At 42.9% G+C, this 18,544-nt stretch overlaps 1 protein-coding gene across 1 annotated transcript in view; it reads right to left on the reverse strand.

Moving 5' to 3' along the window:
- EFNB1 (ephrin B1) overlaps nucleotides 1-18,544 on the reverse strand; it is a 67,559-nt gene that overhangs the window by 20,914 nt on the left and 28,101 nt on the right. Inside the window, exon 2 of the mRNA XM_083159134.1 lies at nucleotides 4,433-4,710. Coding sequence (XP_083015260.1) covers nucleotides 4,433-4,710 — 278 coding nt within the window. The remainder of the gene's footprint in view (nucleotides 1-4,432; nucleotides 4,711-18,544) is intronic.

Here is an 18,544-nt window from a genome sequence, read left to right on the forward strand (position 1 = left end):
CTGTCGCACAGTATAACCATGCCCTCCCGCAGTCTAACTGACCCACCTGCATACTAACCAATCTGTACCTAAGGGCCAAGATGTATCAAGCTTCAAAAGTGATAAACAACCAGCTCCTACCTGTCCTTTTGAAACCCAGTTGTTACATGGCAGTTCGGAGCGGAGGAGAAATGACAGGTAGGAGCTAGTTGGATGGTTGTTTATCACTCTCCTTTTTATCACTTTCTGAAGCTTGAAACATCTGCCTCTAAATCTCCTACAGCCTGACATTCTCTCTCTCTCCCCCTCCTCCTTATCCTAACTCTGCCTGATGCACCCAGACAATAAGGGGTGATGGATAATCAATTTTTGTACCTGTATTTGGTAAAACATTAACTTTTGTAGTTTCTCCTGTTCTAGAAGCACACATTAAGGCTATTCATTTAGGTTGCCCCCTTTATTCTCTTCTCTACCAAATCTGACACAGCAAAACCTGGTTTGTATTAAAGTTCATTTCTTTCCACAGGAACCCACAAGGTGAGTGAAGTCAGTGGGAGATATCATACAAGCATAGTTAGAGGAGCTATGAATAGATTGGACACTGCAGTTACTAGAAAGTGATAAGGAAGCAGGCCAGTTATCAGGAACAGATGGAAGACGTTAAGTAGAGGTATAAGCAGAACACCGATATCTTCCATTGGTCTACTGACCGGTTCTGCTTAAGCATGGGTCTTCAACCTGTGGCCCTCCAGATGTTGCGAAACTACATGTTCCAACATGCATTGCCACATTTTTTCCTATAAGAGCATGCCAAAACGGTCAGGGCATGCTGGGACATGTAGTTCCACAACATCTGGGGGGCCACAGGTTGAAGACCTGTGGCTTAAAGCATCACTGGAACAAGTGTTTAGCCCTGGGAGAATTCTGCAGCATATTGTTTTGTAGATCTGCAATCGGAAGCGTAAATGAGACTTTGGGGGGTATGCAATCTGGGATCACGGCTGTCGATCCCTGCAGACAGCCGTGATCCTGGCCCGTTTGCAGTCAGATCGACCATATAACGACAGACGGGATTCAATGTCCCACCTGCCGCTTGGCGCAAAGGGATCGTGGCTACGAAACCGGCCGTGGATTGTCGATCTGCGGCCGGGATTGCGACAATCCACGGCCGTTATGGGCAGAACGGGCCAGACAGCTTCTGAAGTACGGCCCGTTCTGCCGTGATCCTGCATCAATGTGGCCGTTAATGACAGCATTGAATAGGGAGCCGCCGCTATTTCCTACGTCGGAAATAGCGGTGGCACATTTCATACTCCCCTTTGTATCGATGAGCGATTCCACATCTAGTAGAGTTAACAGATGCTATGGCCATGCAGTGTCTTGCCTGCTTCCTGTGCACACACAGCAGGTCGTTGCTTCATTTCACAGGGGCTTAAACATCGTCCCAAAGGCATCAGCTGCTGAGCACAGCTGTGTGTGTGTGTGTGTGTGTGTGTGAGAGCGCGAGAGAGCGAGCCTTCAGTTAAAGGTGATAAGCAACAATTCACAGGAAAATTCTATAGTGAGCACAAAGTTTGGGTGCAAGAAAACATGGCTATGGGGGGGGGGTCATACTATAAAATGGAAAAAGCGCTACGTGTTCACACTTACTATTCTAAGAAGTTCAACATAGTGTGACTGCATCTTTACACGCACTGTACAGATGCAGGCTGACCATGATGGGAGCTTGTTTAGCAATAGCTGGATATCTGTGACATACAGTATAGCATGTGCTGCCAGTCACAGAACACCACATTGTAGTGTCTTGTGTTTACATAAAAAACTATTTTATAGTGGTTCTCCACCCTAAACTTATAGTATACTAAACGTAACTTAAACATTTTACGATACTACCGATTATACCGGCCACTGTGGGGACTTAAGTGTTAACAGAAAACGTAACCCAGAACACATCTAAGTCCGTGTGCTGGAAAGACTGTCTGGCCCACAAAAAAAACATAGTGGTGTTCTATGATGGAACATGTGTGGTCCAGACCTGCAGCACTCACACCCTCCAGGCCCAGATCAGAGAGTTCCAGCAGTCTGACCAGAACAAAGTATGAAGGCTAAAGATCAGTATTAACAAAGGCAAATGGAATAGTTCAACACAAAAAAAAACCCCAGGAAGGAGATAGAAATGGCTAACTTATTGAAGGAAACTACAGGCCAGCCAGGAACAGACTTCTAGGAGCTAGTGTGGAGGAGAAGGCAAGAGAGAGACTGGCAAGCATGAGCGCTAAGGAGGGAGAGATACCCACAGGATCTGCTGGACACCCCGCCTGCCAGCTGAAGACAGAACACTTCCAGATGTGTACTGCTGTGAAAGATCTCTCCCATACACTCACACCCGCCAGCCAACCAGTGCCAGGGGCTAGGGCTTGAGAGAGAAAAACCGACAAAGAAATACAAGGAATGAGAAGGGAGGGGGGAGTCCACGTCTGGAAAGTGCAATTACGCGGAGAAAAGCTGGATGTGTGTCTAGAAAGTAGGAAGACTACAAAATGTTGAAGCCAATAGCTAGGGAGCTTTTGCCTCCACCCATCCAAGGCTGCACTGCAAATGCTGAGAGGAAGAAAAAAAAAACACCCTCAGCAAAACTGCTCACCCTTTACTCCTGCTGAAGCCAGAAGCAGTGCACTTTCTATGCATGGTCCTGCTCTCTTTATTTCATGCTCTGAATCCCAGCAGTGAGGCCAGCTAGACTGGGTCAGTGCACATACGTCCCATCACAGGCAGAGCTGCTTTACTTGCTCCATCTGGACAAAGAACTGAATCTACAGGGCAAAATGGGTCACTTGACGGTGCATTAGGCAAACCTAGTAGTACTCTATTCTGTTCTCGCAGCCAGACCACAGGAATTACTGGCATAAAACTGGGATAGTAGATGTAAAATAAAGTTACAGCGTAAGTAGGAACGTACCTGGTATGGAAAGCAGGGTGTGGTTGGAAAGAATCCAAGCCAGGTATTCTGTGTGACAAAGTCTAAGAAAAAGCCTGATTGGCCGGCTGTCAAAAGGGTTTCAGAGACTAGAGACCATACTCCTGATGGTGAGCTATTCCCCATGTGATAGGCTGGGGAGGGGTTACTGATAGGGGTCCTGGAACATTGTGGTCCATAGAGAAGTCACACTCTGTTTGCAAGCCACCTACTGAGACATTCTGCTATGAACTGTCTGTCCGTGGAAAAAACCTGCAGCATGGAACTTTTATCATGTGTATGTGATCCTGGTCACACACACTTATCCATACATAGACACACTAGATATATTTAATTATTAAGTATTGAGATATTAAATACACAGAGAAAAATAAATTCTGAACAGAAAAGGCAAGTAGAAGGATAAGTTTTATAGACATTTGTTTTTTAAACAAATGCTAAATGTTTACCCCTTCCCTGTGACAAATAATACTACTAGATGGGAAAGGATACCTATGCACAAATAGGGAAAAGGGACTGGGCTAAATACAATAATAAAAAACAAGAATGCTTTAATGCATTGAATTAACGATCACACCAACATGTGACAAGACCAATATGAGATGCCTGGTATGGCCAGTGTTTCTCTACCTCGGTCCTCAGGGACCCCCAACAGTGCCGAATAGGACCGAAGTTGAGAACCACTGTGGTAGACCATGACAATGAAGCAGCAGCTTTGAAAGGCCACGTGCAACTAAATGACACAGACCAAAAGAGAACATTATGATGAAGGAGCATCACTACAATAAAAACTTCCACACTGGTGATCAGAGTGTTAATGTGGAGAACATTTCATAGGAGACCCAACACCATCTTGTGTAACACACCAAATGATACCACAAGCAGTCAGAGAGGAATTTATCTCATGAATAAATTCACTTTTCATACAGTTCCCACAGTCTAAGGAGTACAATCATCACTACTGCAGGAGGAGGGGGAGTGTACATTTATTGCAGCGCCCTGGGCTGCAATAAACCTTACTATGACCCTAAATTGCAGAAACCCTTCTACTTAACAGGCCACAAGTTCCACTAAAGGGAATGCTTGAGATATGCTCCGCGCTGCTGTGTGTGCACATTTCATATAAAGCTGGTGAAAAATGGGGACACTTTAATTATATGGAAGCACTTATTAGAGGAGAATGTAGGCTCTAGAACAGGCTTCCTGCTTTGGACCTCTATTTAGGGACTATTTTCTGTAATACTTGAATGGCAATAGAGAATTCCATGGTGATTTGCTCAAAATAGCTTACCAAGTGTTCATCTAAGTCCACGCAGCTAGGCACTAGAAACTCAAAATAGCTGATATCGAATATAGCAATAATATATAAACTTGAGCTCTGCGGCTTGCTAAGCAGTTATTGCAAATGAATGAGCAGAGCCATGTGCTTATGCTGGTGTCTCCGCTATGATGCCACATCCCAGAAGTCACACTTACATGTAATGTAATAGTCCTGTTTCTTTTTGAACTCAAGGCCCATATAGTTCGGGCTGAACTCTTGGAACTTTATGGTGAAGCGAAATTCTTTGTCTGGCTGGTTGCATGTCACCAAGACGTTAGGGTCCATAATCGTGCTGCAGGACTCCGCCTGTTCCCTGCGCACCATGTACAGCTTGTAATACTCATAAGGCCGCGATGGCTCCCCCTTGGGGCAGATAATGTCCAAACGATCTCCTATCTCCGGGTAGATAACCAAGCCCTTTCCTGATAGAAACCTGCAAGAAAGATAAAAAAAGTATTAAAATATGCCTAAATTCACTGTGATGGCTAAACAGTTAAACACACACACTACTATCCCAGCTTCAGTAATCACCTTGTAGGCTCCATCTGTTACCATATGCTCGCACCTTTTGGCATTTCGTACATTCCACCACACCTCGTGCTATTTCAATACCCACATTTCAACACACGCTCTTCACATCCTCTAACATACTGTGCGCTTATTCACAGGGATACACAATACGTGTGAGGGAAGAAAGAGGGAGAAAGATCTGAGAAATAAAACCAGAGTAAAATCGGATCATCAAGTGCCTGCAGCAAGGAAGTAGGAGCAAACAGCCCAGAAACCTAGCTACTGCTGTAGGCATTTTCACTGGGGCTTGGCATTTGGATAGCACCCAACATGAACAAAACTTGTGGGCAGATGGGGTGTGTGACTGCAGCAGCCACTACAGGCAGCTGGCATGCAATATAAAAGTGGGAGTGAGACTTGCTACTACTGCTCCAAGTAGGTCAGGTAAGAAGCAGGAAGATAAATCATAATGGGTAAGAAAGTGGTTTGTCTCACTAGAACATTTTTCACGATGTTTCCTTGCAATAGCAAGAGGCTAAGTAGTGCCTACAGTGTATGCCAAATCCATTGATAGAAGATTATGGCATAGGAGCATTTTATGAAAGAAAAATATAGTGATGTCAAGTCTGCCCAGCCTATAGGTGTGTGCAGACATGCAGAGGTGTGAATCACTAGTACCTGTCTGAACCCTCCGGCTCTGTACATGCTGGAGATAACAGCCCAATTCAGCAATTTGCTTCCCCTCCTGTTTGGAAAGCGCACGTGTACATTCATCAGCATGTTGCACTACATAATGTGTGAATACATGTGCATGTTACAGTATGAACATATAGAAGAGCAGATTCTGGTACGTCATTTAAAAAAAAAGAACAAGCCACTACAGGTATCAAAAAATAAAATGAAAATGGATTGTACACCTATAGGGCAAATAAAAAAAGTCAGACAATACAGATCTGATGCAAGATTAAATTAAACATTGAATAAACGTCATCTGACAAAATTGGTAAAAGTCAAACTACAAAAAAAAAAAAAAAGGAGGGGGGGTGGGGGGAGGAATTAATGGATTTTTAAAATAAAAGTTCCCTCATTTCATGGGAAGCAGTAGCTGTAAGAAACCGGGCATAAAATGTGTCCAAGACACAAGAGAAAAATAGGTGGGATAGAGATATATATAATATCCAGAGGCATATAGAAAGTGAAAAATATTTCAAGCATCAACTACAATGAAAACCGCAAAAAAAATGTTTAAAAGATAAGGGCTTTTCGCATAAAATAGACCGAATTTGCATGCAATCTATTCAATGTTTTTTAATTTCTTCCAACGTTAGGAAACCATCTGAAAGTCAGAAAAAACATGGATTGGTGTCTTTTTAGATGGAAAAGGCCACTAATTCAGCATCCGGTTCTGCAAATGCAGATTTAGCTTTTTCCTGGCCAGAAAGTGCCGTGATAGAATAGATGCTGGCTGATTTTTACCAGTTTCAGAAATATCAACCAAGATTGACTCTTGGTATTTGCAGTGTACAGAGCTGTCACGTGAACAGTATGGGGGGGGGGTCAATGCTCAGATGTGATGTTAATGTTATAAATATTACATACGATTAATTGTCAGTACAATTCCCATTAAAAATATATATTCACAATTCTCTCTTAATTTCTTTCCTGCTTCACATAGTGCATTATCCGCCCATAACCTCTCTTCCGACGTGAACAGTATGCACAGAATGTTGGGAATGGCACTAGATCTCCAAATTCCCCTATTTCTGTCCATATGACGCTAGTGTAAACCAGGCACCACACTAGGACAATGTAAAAAGCTTCCCTTCTCTCCTAAAATAAACTCTCCACAATTCAATGGGCACCAGTCACATGGGGGCATCACATTAGTTCTTGCAGTCTTGACAGTCCCAATTCCAAAACTGTGAAAGTCGTCTTAAATTGCTATAGCTGGGAGTAGGCATCATCCTTAATTATACAGTGCCACAAAGTTTGTGCAGCACCTTATAAAGTACAGCCAAATAATACATGCGGTGCATAAGATTAAGACAAAATTAAATAAATTAGCGATTGTTACTATGTCTGCATAATATTATATCATTAATAAGAATTTTTGGTACTTGTTTCCTAGCACGGCACCCACGATTTCTATCTTATGCCATCGTTTTGATGGCATCGCATGCAATGAAAATGATTTTTTAATTGTACAGGCACCCTGATGGGTGATTACTATGTTAAATGCACCCCCATTGTTAACGCCACCCCCACTATGAACGCCAACCCGAAGCATGGCGAGTGCATTGAGCCCACGAGGGGCGGTGGTACGCGTCCTCCGACCTTTTCATACCCCCACTATCCACGTCGGCGTGGAGTTGATTTTATATAGTGTGGCGAGCGCAGCGAGCCCAAAGCGTGGCAAGCGCAGCGAGCCCCGCAAGGGGATGCGGATTACTTCACATGTATTCCGCGTCCCCTCGCCACGCTTCGGGCTCACTATATAAAATCAACTCCACGCCGATGTGGATAGTAGGGGTATGAAAAGGTCGGAGAACGCGTACCGCTGCGCTCGCCACGCTTCGGGTTGGCGTTGATAGTGGGGGTGGTGTTAACAATGGGGGTGCATTTAACATAGTAATCACACATCAGGGTGCCTGTGCAATTAAAAATCGCATTGCATGCCATTGTAATGGCATGCGATGGGACGCAATATTAAAATTGTACAGTGCGGCTCTTATGACCCAGAAATCGCATACCTTAATTAGTGGTATGCGATGGCATACCATGGGCGCCATGCTAGGAAACAAGTACCTTATTTTTGGTACTTCCTCTTTTTTGAGGCCACATCTTATGCCAGATACGTTAGCGGCTTTCAGAATAGCACCATTGCCCCCTCGCTTCACTCGCCATGCTTCAGGCTCGGTGGCTCGCTCTGCTCCACTCGCCACAACTTCACTAAAAAAGTAATAGATGGTGGCGTGGACCCAGGGTGGTGCGGGTTACGCTACTTAAGTTCCGTAGTGTAAGCTGTGGCCGCAAAGATGAGGAAGTACCGAATTTTTAACAGTGTCCAAATTAAATACAAATCTAAAAACATTCCCCAATATTTTAGACATCAGCATTACACACAAGGAACACTATATGGCTGTTCTGATTGCTACAGGTTGAATCCTTACAAAGTTTAGTTGTAGAGGTCACTTCTATAGTTTGTGTACACTATCATCAAATGTGCATTTAAGATACATCTAGCTTGCATCGATTTGCATGAATGCAAGGCGCTATAGCAGATGCTGTAGGACTACATTTGCATTGTTTAACGCATATAACTAGCAACAGTGTGACTGACTTTTTGTACCATATCAGCCCATTTTAACATCACAGCTGAAAGCATTACATGTTTAATAATTGGCACCAGGATGGATTAAAATACACAACTGAAATTCTTAACATTTAAAGAGTAGGTTTTATAATAGTTTTACTGGCTATTGGAAGAATTTGCCATGGTAGTGTTTCCAGACCTTGGTCCTTGAGACGGTCAGGTTTAAGGGTAGCTAGAGTTGAGAACATGTGACTTATTCATTGCCTTATTTAAGCCGGGTAGACATTGAATGACGTATGTACCTGACAACCTTGTTAGCAATGGGATCTGGCATCAGCTGGTGCATACATACTCAAAATCAACCTATTGATCGGTCTGGAACACTAGTCATGTTTGTTTGGATAATGAAGTCTTCAGATTTACAGTACAATATAGACAAGTTTACATTGGAAATGACCCAGTTAAATATTTAACCAATAAATGGTTAAAGCCATCTACAGTGCATTTAATAGCTGTCCTATGTAATAAAATGGAGATTTTTCCAGTCATACTGGCTTCAGAAAGAACAGTACTACTAGCTATTGGGAGTGGGTTCCTGACTGTCAGAAACCAGACGCATTCTGGAAGCACAGGGGGTTTGGGTTATGCACTAGGGGAGGGGTAGAATTAGGCTGCCTGTGTGGGGGACATTAGGTTTAGGATGCTGCAGGGTTGGGTACAAATAATTTGCAGTGTATGTTGGGCATAAGACTGGGAGTATATGCTTCACATGTTCTAAAAGGGTGTTAAATGTATTGTTAATTGTATGCAGGTTGCGCAACGTGAAATTTAACAGCGTCTCTAGAACTTTACTAAAAACTAAATTTCTGCTAAATATAACCATTTTAAAATGGTTACATATAGTCGCACTTTTCATAGAAGATTATGTACAGTACCACATTAAAACGGTTTCCACCTCCTCAATCTCTGGCAATCTAAACCAGTATGAAAAGTATAGAGTCAAGTAGCTCTGTACATACTGCAGTGTAATCATTAATGCAAGAGAAAGGCAGCTGAATGGACAGGCTTGGACGCCAGTTAAACTAATCACCGGGCAAGGCTTCAGTAATTTCCAGTCTCCTCTTAACGCATAAGAAACATGTGATAACCTATTACTGTTTTATACTGATTAAAGACTCCACAGCCACATGTAAGACTATGATTAATGTTAATGGGAAACGCTCCCTGTTGTAGGATTAATCACTGCACAAGCCATTTTCCTATGTCAGAAGGAAAACCACATCATATTATAAAGGGTATAATAGTTCAGAGCCCTTAACAGTTGTTTTGTAACACTGGTACCTACTGCATTCCAGTGAATTAGGCGCTCACTAATACTATTACCTGCTGTTATATGCAAGGAAAACAGACAGGCATAGCAGACAATACTAAGGAAAGCAAGACTACTGTATCACAAAACCTCACTTGTTCCTAATTTCCACACCTCACTTTTGCTCCTTGCCAAGGGGGGCTGACATTGCTCATTGCCAAGGGGGGCTGACATTGCTCGTTGCCAAGGGGGACTGCAGCCCACTCCCCCAGCTCCCTGCTGTGCCCGGCTGAGCCTGAGCTCAAGTTTCCCACTGGATCGCTAGCCAAAAGGCACTTGCAGTCCAGCAGCCAATGCGGCTTCTGATTGGCTGCTGGACTGCAAGCGCCTATTGGCTAGCTGTCCAGCAGGTGACTAATTGAAAATAGCGGCGGACTCAGACGCTGGGCGCAGCAGGGAGCAAAGTGCACGGCACCATTTCGGTGCCCGGAGCTCGTGCTCCGCCCTAGCTACACCCCTGCATGCAGGACAAGGAAGAGGTTTGGTTCAAGATGTGCAGGAGCGCATATAGTTGATATGGATGGGAAAAGTGTGTAAGATAAAATTTAGAAATTCCTTTTTGAGCGATATCTTTTGCTATATCCTCTAGTGTGTATAGGGCTTACTCTTTTACAGAAAAGCAACTCATAATCCCACCAATTTAATTTTTACATGGGATAAACTGCATATCTTCCAGATAAATACAGACACTCCCAGCATGAGAGGTTATTTTTAAAAAAACGAAAATAACTCAACAGTCCAAGACGTGAAATTTAAGCAGCGCTGGTCATAGAAGAGTCTAATCTACTGTAACCTTAAGTGATAGAAAATCCTGTCAGATTAGAGGATGCAGACATTCAGAGGGCAAACTGCAAAAGAGCGACCATCCATCACTTTCCAAAAATGTGCTGATAAAGAAACATTGATACAATAAAGGACACCTTGGACTGTTCTTTCAACACAAAGCTGTACTAGGAGCCTGTTTGCCACACAAACACGCTTTGTCGATTTCCTGCTCAAACTTCACATGGATCTGTGCAAGAGCTAGCCAGGAAGGTGCAAATACAAGACACAACCTCATATTGCATAGCGATCTATGCTGTACACGTAACCTGACTGTAAGCATGTTTCCTCAACAAAATGGATGTTTACCGAAACACATTAGAAAGCCAGAACATGGTCTCAAATACATTTATAAAAGGCCCCGCAGAACGCCACTATGTCAGAAAATGTTACTTTTTTTATTGTGCTCCGACGGTCAAACTGGGGGTTAAATTACACAAACGGAAGCTGCCTGGCTGTGCTCTAGAACAGTGGTTCCCAAAATCAGTCCCCAAGGAGAACCAACAGTCCATGTTTTCCAGGTCAGTATGTAGGCAAACTGTCACTAACGGTCACATTTTCAAAATCCACAGGAGACCTGGAAAACCTGACCTGCCCGTGCTTCTTGAAGACAGAGTTTGGAAACCACTGCTGTAGAGCAGCGGTTCTCAAACTGTGGGTCCTGACTTTCTCCGTATGGGGTCGTGACTCCATGTTGTGACCTTCAGGCTGATTACTTTGGTACTCTTAGTCAGTAATTTAAGGAGTCTGAAAAATCTGTTGAATTCTCTGTTATTTTACATCATCCACAATGCTGCCATGGATGTGCTGTCTGCTGACCACACATGGGATGTGAATCTGATGACCTTCTGCAGTAACTTGCTGGGGTCCCTGAATCATTTTTATTGTCTTATGGGGTCCTAGAGAAAGTAGTTTGAGGACCCCTGCTCTAGAGTAAAACAAGGAAGAATTTAGTTTTTCCCACAAGTGATGCAATCTACCTGTAAAAGGAAAATTTTGATTGAAGGTGGGCCTTAAGCATGTTGGGGGCTGCATTGCACTGGCGACTCACTATTCGGTCATAAGAGGCAGTCAGAAGCAGTTAATGTTTTACTTCGTCAGACAGAGAAAGTCTCAGGCCTTTCTGGGTTTATATAGAAGATCTATGTCTACCCACACAAACATATATATTGCAGTCTCCAGGGAAAGGCATAAAGCCTCGGCAGGGCGTCCCCCAGCAGATTCAGACATAGAACACAAAGGCTGTCTCACAGGAGCCGGTTAGCTCTGCACATTCCTCTCTCCCTGGTTCCTTGGGAGAGCTATCAGGTGGCAGGCCCCAATTTTCTTATTGTTCAGGGAGGTGTTTTCTGATGGGAAAGGTGAAGAGGGGATTTGTGAGGTCTGAAAAATGATCCCTCCAAGTTGGGTAAACAAGAAATGCTTTGTTGCTGTGCCGGATTCACAAGCTGTGTGATAAATGCGTGTGTTTAATGTGTGCATGTTGACATGCGTGGACCTGCGTGTAAACCAGAAAAAATGTCTAGAAAAGTCACTGACAGCATCCCTGAGGAGGAGGACTCCAAGGCACTGTTGCTTACGCAGTGTATGGGTTACTGTTCGAGAATACAGCGAATCCCTCGGTGGGAAGCAGATCATTTCAGACAAAGATTTTCTCTAGTTCAGTTTGTCATTTAGTTTCTTAATTGTGCCAATGGGGTTGGAGTCTTAAAGATAGAAGTAGTAAACTTGCTAGACAAGAACCTCTGCCTGACAAGTTCATGAATATTAAAACAGCAAATCTGAATATCCTTAGGGCTTTTGGCTCCACTGGGGGTGGGAAAAATCTGTTGTGTGTGCGCTGGGAGGGCGAGAACAAGGGTCCCCCCCAGTCTCTGCCTGACAAATCCCTTTCACGTCCTGTTTTGGCTTTTGTTTTAGGATTTCCACGATTGTGCTGGGGTCTCTAAAGCCCGTGTTATCTCATTACGTTCCACAGCTCTCAATACCCTTCATTTGCATATGAGAGAGTCTAAACAAGCTCTCCCTCAACTGCCCACAACTCCCCTTATCCTTATGAAGTGGGGAAGCTAACGATCAAAGCTGTGTAATGCGGCTTACATTCCTTGCCCATTCAGCCGCATAAAGACTGGCACAGAGGGGGTGGGACAGAGAAGCCAGTTGGCAACAGGGCAAGAAAAGATAGAACAAAAACCTCGAAGAATTACTAGAGAGGGATCAGTCTCCACCTGACAGCTTTATCAGGCATCATCAACCATTTGGGAAAACAGAACAGTATCACGGTGTAACCAGAAATTATTATGAAACCACCAACACAACAACAAAAATCACTGGGTGACCAAACAAAGGTCATTACTTCATGCCATGCTAGAGACTTACAGGAGGCAATAATATCACATACAGCTCAGCTATCCAGTATGAGAAGATTATTACACATACATAAGTATAAAAATCACCTTCCCAATGTTAAGTCACTTGTAGTGTAGTCAGCCTTCCTAATTGGTGGGCTGCACTTCATGTTGCATGCTTGATAAGCCCAGGAGTACCCCTATAACACAAGTGTCTCTTACTACTCCGGTAGAGAGTCATCCAGGCATTTATCAGGCATTACATGAAACTACCATCTCCCTTGACAGTGTGTGCATCCTAATCAATGACACCCCACGCAGAAGGCAGATGGATGTGACATTAACCATCCATGTTTTCTATTCAGGCCAATTCTGAAAAGGACCATTGTGATAATAAATCATCTCATGTTTAAAACCGCTTAAGGACACAAGTCTAATATGTGTAGGGAAAAGATTTTCTTTATCAAACCTAGCTTTAGCAAGACCCTCATATGCACTGAAACTATTGGCGAGATGTACAAACCTTAACAGGGTAAGTCATCTATAGCAACCAATCTACCTCTATCCACCATTTATGGAAAGAATTCAATAAAAACATAGCTAGTAGCCAACTGCTTGCAATAAACAATATCCCCCCGTAAGTAACCAAACGCAATGCAATATACATCTATACAGTGTAACTTGCTCTGTACTTCAGTTAACCTTTAATAAATGAAATGCAGTTGTAACAAGGGTCAAACGTAAAACACTGTGCTCCTGGGGAAAGCAATCCCTGCACATAATATAGAAGTTTAGTTAACTTCTTACTGTACACTGGGAGTGGTTGTACTCTGCTTGGCACAGTGGCTTTACAGCCGCATAAATATTATACAGGAAGCCCATCCCTACCAAGACACCAGACCAAGCCTGCTACTAGCATTGGGTTGATCTCGCACATTCAACACAAATGCACCGGGGTAGTGGTCAAAAGAATATACAACCATGGAGGATGCCGCATACCCATTGAAGACTGTAACAATTTCATCCACTGACATCTAGAGAGATGGTGCCAGTCCATAACCAGTAGTGTATGGACTGGTTGCATACTGGGTACCATGCCCATATCTGTCCTGCTCTTGTGTAAGTGGCTTTCCACATGAAACAGTTGAACTAGCATATATACAATTCATGGCATTCGATTTGTGCTCGCTAACATAGCTGGTAAAGAGCACATCAGCAGCAGGTTTAAACCAAGAGTTTAAAAAAGTGTCATCTAATTTAAACGGGCTTTGTGTGGGATAGGACGCAGCCTATGCAAGGTAAGCCAAGCACTTATATTTCCACATTAAATATGCAATGGTAGATGCAGGTATAGTATTTTATTAAAAGATATTTGGGATAACCCAGTCTCTGCAAAACAATTCAAAGCATCTTATTTACAGAAGTGCTATGGAAACAAATCCACTCTTTAGTGAGGTGTTTCTACAAATTGCACTTTGCAATTCAATCTATGATATAACATGTTATCACGTAAGGCACGACATGAGCATCAACAACACCACCACCACCACCACCGTATGGACTTCTATATTTTTTATTAACCATGTGGAGAGGAAAATAAAGACAAAAACCCCCCTCAAAATAAAAATGTTTATACCACTTACTATATTGCAGATTTAAATCAATCAATTCAATTAATAAAAAACCAGGGGGCAGATTTATTAAGCTTGGTGAAGTGATAAAGGGGGAAATTTACTAACGGAAATGTGTAAAAAATAGGTGTATTTGTATCCAGAAATACACTTATTTTTGACATTTTCTATCCCGAAAATACGGCAATTCGTATTGATGTGCTATCAATACAAATTGCCGTATTTTCGGGATAGAAAATGTCAAAAATAAGTGTATTTCTGGATACAAATACTCCTATTTTTTACACATTTCCTTTAGTAAATTTCCCCCAAAATGTCTAGTTTTTATCACCAGCCAATCAACTTCTACCTGTGAAGTTACAGGCTTGGTTTGAAAAATAACAGGTAGGAGCTGATTGGCCGGTGATAAAAAACAGACATCATCACTTCACCGAGTTTAATAAATCTACCCCCAGAGGTCAAAAGTACTGGGTCGGATTTTATTTGCACCATGCAAGATATAGTTGTGCATAACACTATTATATCAATCATAATGGGAAAGACCCCATCAGACAGTTTGACACTTTACACAGGGAAATAAAATTAGTCTATAGCAATGGGTCATTAGGTCGAATTTTAGGTCCATATTATGTAGACATGCATTGGGTCGACATGGCTTCGGTCGATGTATGAAATAGGTCGACATGGTTGGAAGATTGACAGTCAAAATGTTGCATAAGTTCCAAGTTTTTTTGTCCCAATGTCAACTTGAACATCGTCAAAGTGTATCGCTGCGCTCTCCATGCTTTGGGCACGATGCCTCATTGCACTCGGCACACTATTCTATTCTCCCTCCACGTTCTAGTGGATGGCACATCTGCTAATAAAAAAATAAAAAGTGAAACACTCATGTCAGCCTTTTGCCTGTCCACCTTGTCATTGTCAACCTAATTCTTGTGTTGACCTTAGCCGTGATGACTTAAGTAAGCCATATAATGTTTCAGCATATACCATGGCAAAAATCTAATTTCCCAGATCCAAGCAGTAATGGCAACTGCAAATGGAGTTCGTTTCAACAGCTTAGCAAATGGATAGAATTCATCAGTGGATCTTTAAAACAAAAATATATCCCTTACAGTTCTAGTCTGTGCTTACATTTTTCCTTTTAAAAAGGAAGCGACAACAGATGCCATGGGCACATGAATAAATGTGTTTAGTATGCAACACATGGGGATGTCCTCATTTTCATGTCATTTTCATAAAATTATGTTCATTTACAATACATTTTATGCCCATAGTCTTGTCTGGCCAATTCCTCAATTCTACATCATTCTGACCAAATTAGAACTAGCCATGCTCTTGTCAGGATGCAAATTCCAATGATGAAGGTAGTGTTCATTGTAATCAGTCACCTACTGCAGTCATTGCATGTTAGCATCACCAGCTGACAACTCTTACCATCAGGGGTTAAACTGGTGGGGGGAGAACAGGGTGGAACCGAGCTCTACCACCTGCCATGGTAAGGTGGAACCAGTTCAACCTCCACTCAGGCCTTGCACAATAATTCTTATAGAATAGCACTATAGTTTGCAGGGGGTGCCAAAACCCTACCACGGGCTCGGTCTATGCCTTAAGGGGGGTTGACAAGGGAGGGGGGGGAGAGATAAATTAGGTGGCAGAGGGAAAGGAGTTCCACCACCTCTCAAGAAACACAGAGCCCTGCTTACAATGATAACCTGCACTTGCACACTGTCGCTTTTATTGTATGGTATAAGCAAATATGTCTAGTACTGGAGGGGTTAAACAGTGCAGAAAACACCAATAAGAGCACAAAAATAGATGACTATCTGTATCATTGCACTGATCATGTTCAAGGAGCGACCTGCTAAAATAAAGAGCTCCTCTATAGAAAACGACTGCTGTCTCTGCCACAGCACTTTGTAGATCCAATGTCAGCAATGTCGTACTAGATCTTTTATGCCAAAGAGGTACACAACTGGGGCGGAGAGTATCTTTGCTGTGAGAACCAAACCCCATCCCTGCCAATTAAAAATAACCCCACCCAGAGGCCAGAATGGGGAGAAGAAAAACGAGTTAATATACTTGAGACAAGTATAGCTCTATTGTCTAGGGTTAAAGGGTGACTCTTAATGGACTGTCCAACACAAGGGACAGCCAGAACTCTCTTTGTGCCTCTGCTCCCTGCGCTTATTCACGGGGCTCCCCCCTTACAGACACACTTAAGCTCTCTTCTTTCACACACCGGCCTCTATTGATGTGCTCCCTACACACCCACTTTCTGGTTTTTAAATGGATTTACAAGATGCACCAGTGAGGCAGAAACTGGTTTCCATAGTAACCTTTGCTCCCTTTCACCCTTTACTAACCTAACTCTCCCCCATTCCTCAATATCTTCACATGTCCTCCTGACCAGCAGCTTCTCACCTCAGTTTGAGGATGAGAAACAAAAAAAAACATTCCCACATGGCACTCTCCTTCTGTCCAGAAATCAGAGCCGAGTGCAGAACAGCTGCAGAATTTCTTGCCACCAGCCAGGATGGAATGAGTATCCAAGCAGAAGGTCTACTGACCCAGCACAGGTGTACCATACACACAAAGCCAGGAAACCCTAGTATGCTATGAACAGACCAAAAGGACAAGTGCAAGTTGTCAGTGCCAACCTCATTTTCACATAATTACAAATAGTCACCATCTAATGGACAGAGCAACGGTTTACACTAGTTCACGTGGTGGTACACACTGATTGCACTAATTACTACAGGAACCCCAGAAACCAAAACAAGAATTCACAATTGGTTTTAAGTTTTCTTTTACCCAAGGCTGGGTACACAATGCACAGACAGGTCAGGCTCCCAGTGCAACTGATCTCCGTGAGTATACACACTAAGGGGGTATCCTAACAGTTGTGGTAAGTCACCGCAGCTAATGGAATCCTCCAGGGCTATCCAATTAGGCCAGTAAGCCAGCACTTATCAGGGATTATGCTTTACCTCAGGCATACAAAGCAGAATCCCCGATAAGCAGCCCCATGAGACACATATTTCTGCGATAATACATAATTCAGGAACTGCATGTTAAACATACTATAATTGGAAAGTATGCCATAATGCTAAAAATCCCATTTTTTTAAAACATGCAGTGAATTTGCGCATGTAATAGGATACCTCTCTTAATGTACACAGTTTTTGTCAGCCTGACAAAATCAGCCTATTTTTCAGAAAATGTAGTCCCCAATATGAGCTACATAGTAATTTTTAAAAAAAAATTTACATTACTGATTTTCTGGCACATTATACTTCATTAGCATATGTCCCCCCACAAGGAAGATGACCTAGTAACTGGAAACATAGGAAATGTGGGCAGGTTATCATGAACGCCCACACATTGCTCGATATTGGGACATCTTGGCTGAGATTTTTGCTTTGAAATGACGGATCAAAGTCGATTGTCTGTGTTTGAATGCAAAAGTTTTCATCAAAATGCCGTACACATAGGATAAAACCTGGCCATCTGACGTTTACTGGCAAATCGGTGGTAGAAATGTATAGTGTGTAATTCACTTTACAGATCGGCCGCTCAATGGGCCTAAAGGTGCCTACACATGGAACGATTTGAAGGACAAAAGTGGGCGTAGTCGCCGATCATTACTGATGGTTTATTATCTTCCATGGGTGGCAGCTCCCTGCACTGCAAATTCCCTAACTGGCGATCCACGCTGAACTGGGCCCAATGTGTCAGTCAGGACACCAAGCTGTGACATTGGCCCTGTCAGAAGATGTACGGGCAGCCGTACACACAGCCAGATGTGCAGATATATCTTTCAGCTATAATAGGCCACGGCCGCACAGACAACACAATAGAACTACGAACAATGTTGTTCTAAAATAAATCAGGGGTACATCTGCCAACAGGCTCAATATAAAAAAAAAACTACGAACAATGTTGTTCTAAAATAAATCAGGGGTACATCTGCCAACAGGCTCAATATAAAAAAAAAAAAAAAACTTACACACACACACACACACACACACACACACACACACGTGCAGTTCATGGTACATCACCAGCGAACATATCACACATCCCACAAGGTGTCAGAACTAGGACACTGAAGGGGTTAAGGGCCTCCAGGCCCCATTCTTCCATCATGATCTCCTGTGTGCACCAGACAACAAAACTTGAGGTTCATTGTCTCCTTTCCAGTGCCAATTAAAAGCTCGGCCTGTCATTCAGTCGTTCATGGTTTTTTTTGTTCCTTTACTATCATTTCCTGT

Source organism: Crinia signifera, chromosome 9 (assembly GCF_055691185.1).
Source record: "Crinia signifera chromosome 9, ASM5569118v1, whole genome shotgun sequence".
In the NCBI taxonomy this organism is placed as follows: Eukaryota; Metazoa; Chordata; class Amphibia; order Anura; family Myobatrachidae; genus Crinia; species Crinia signifera.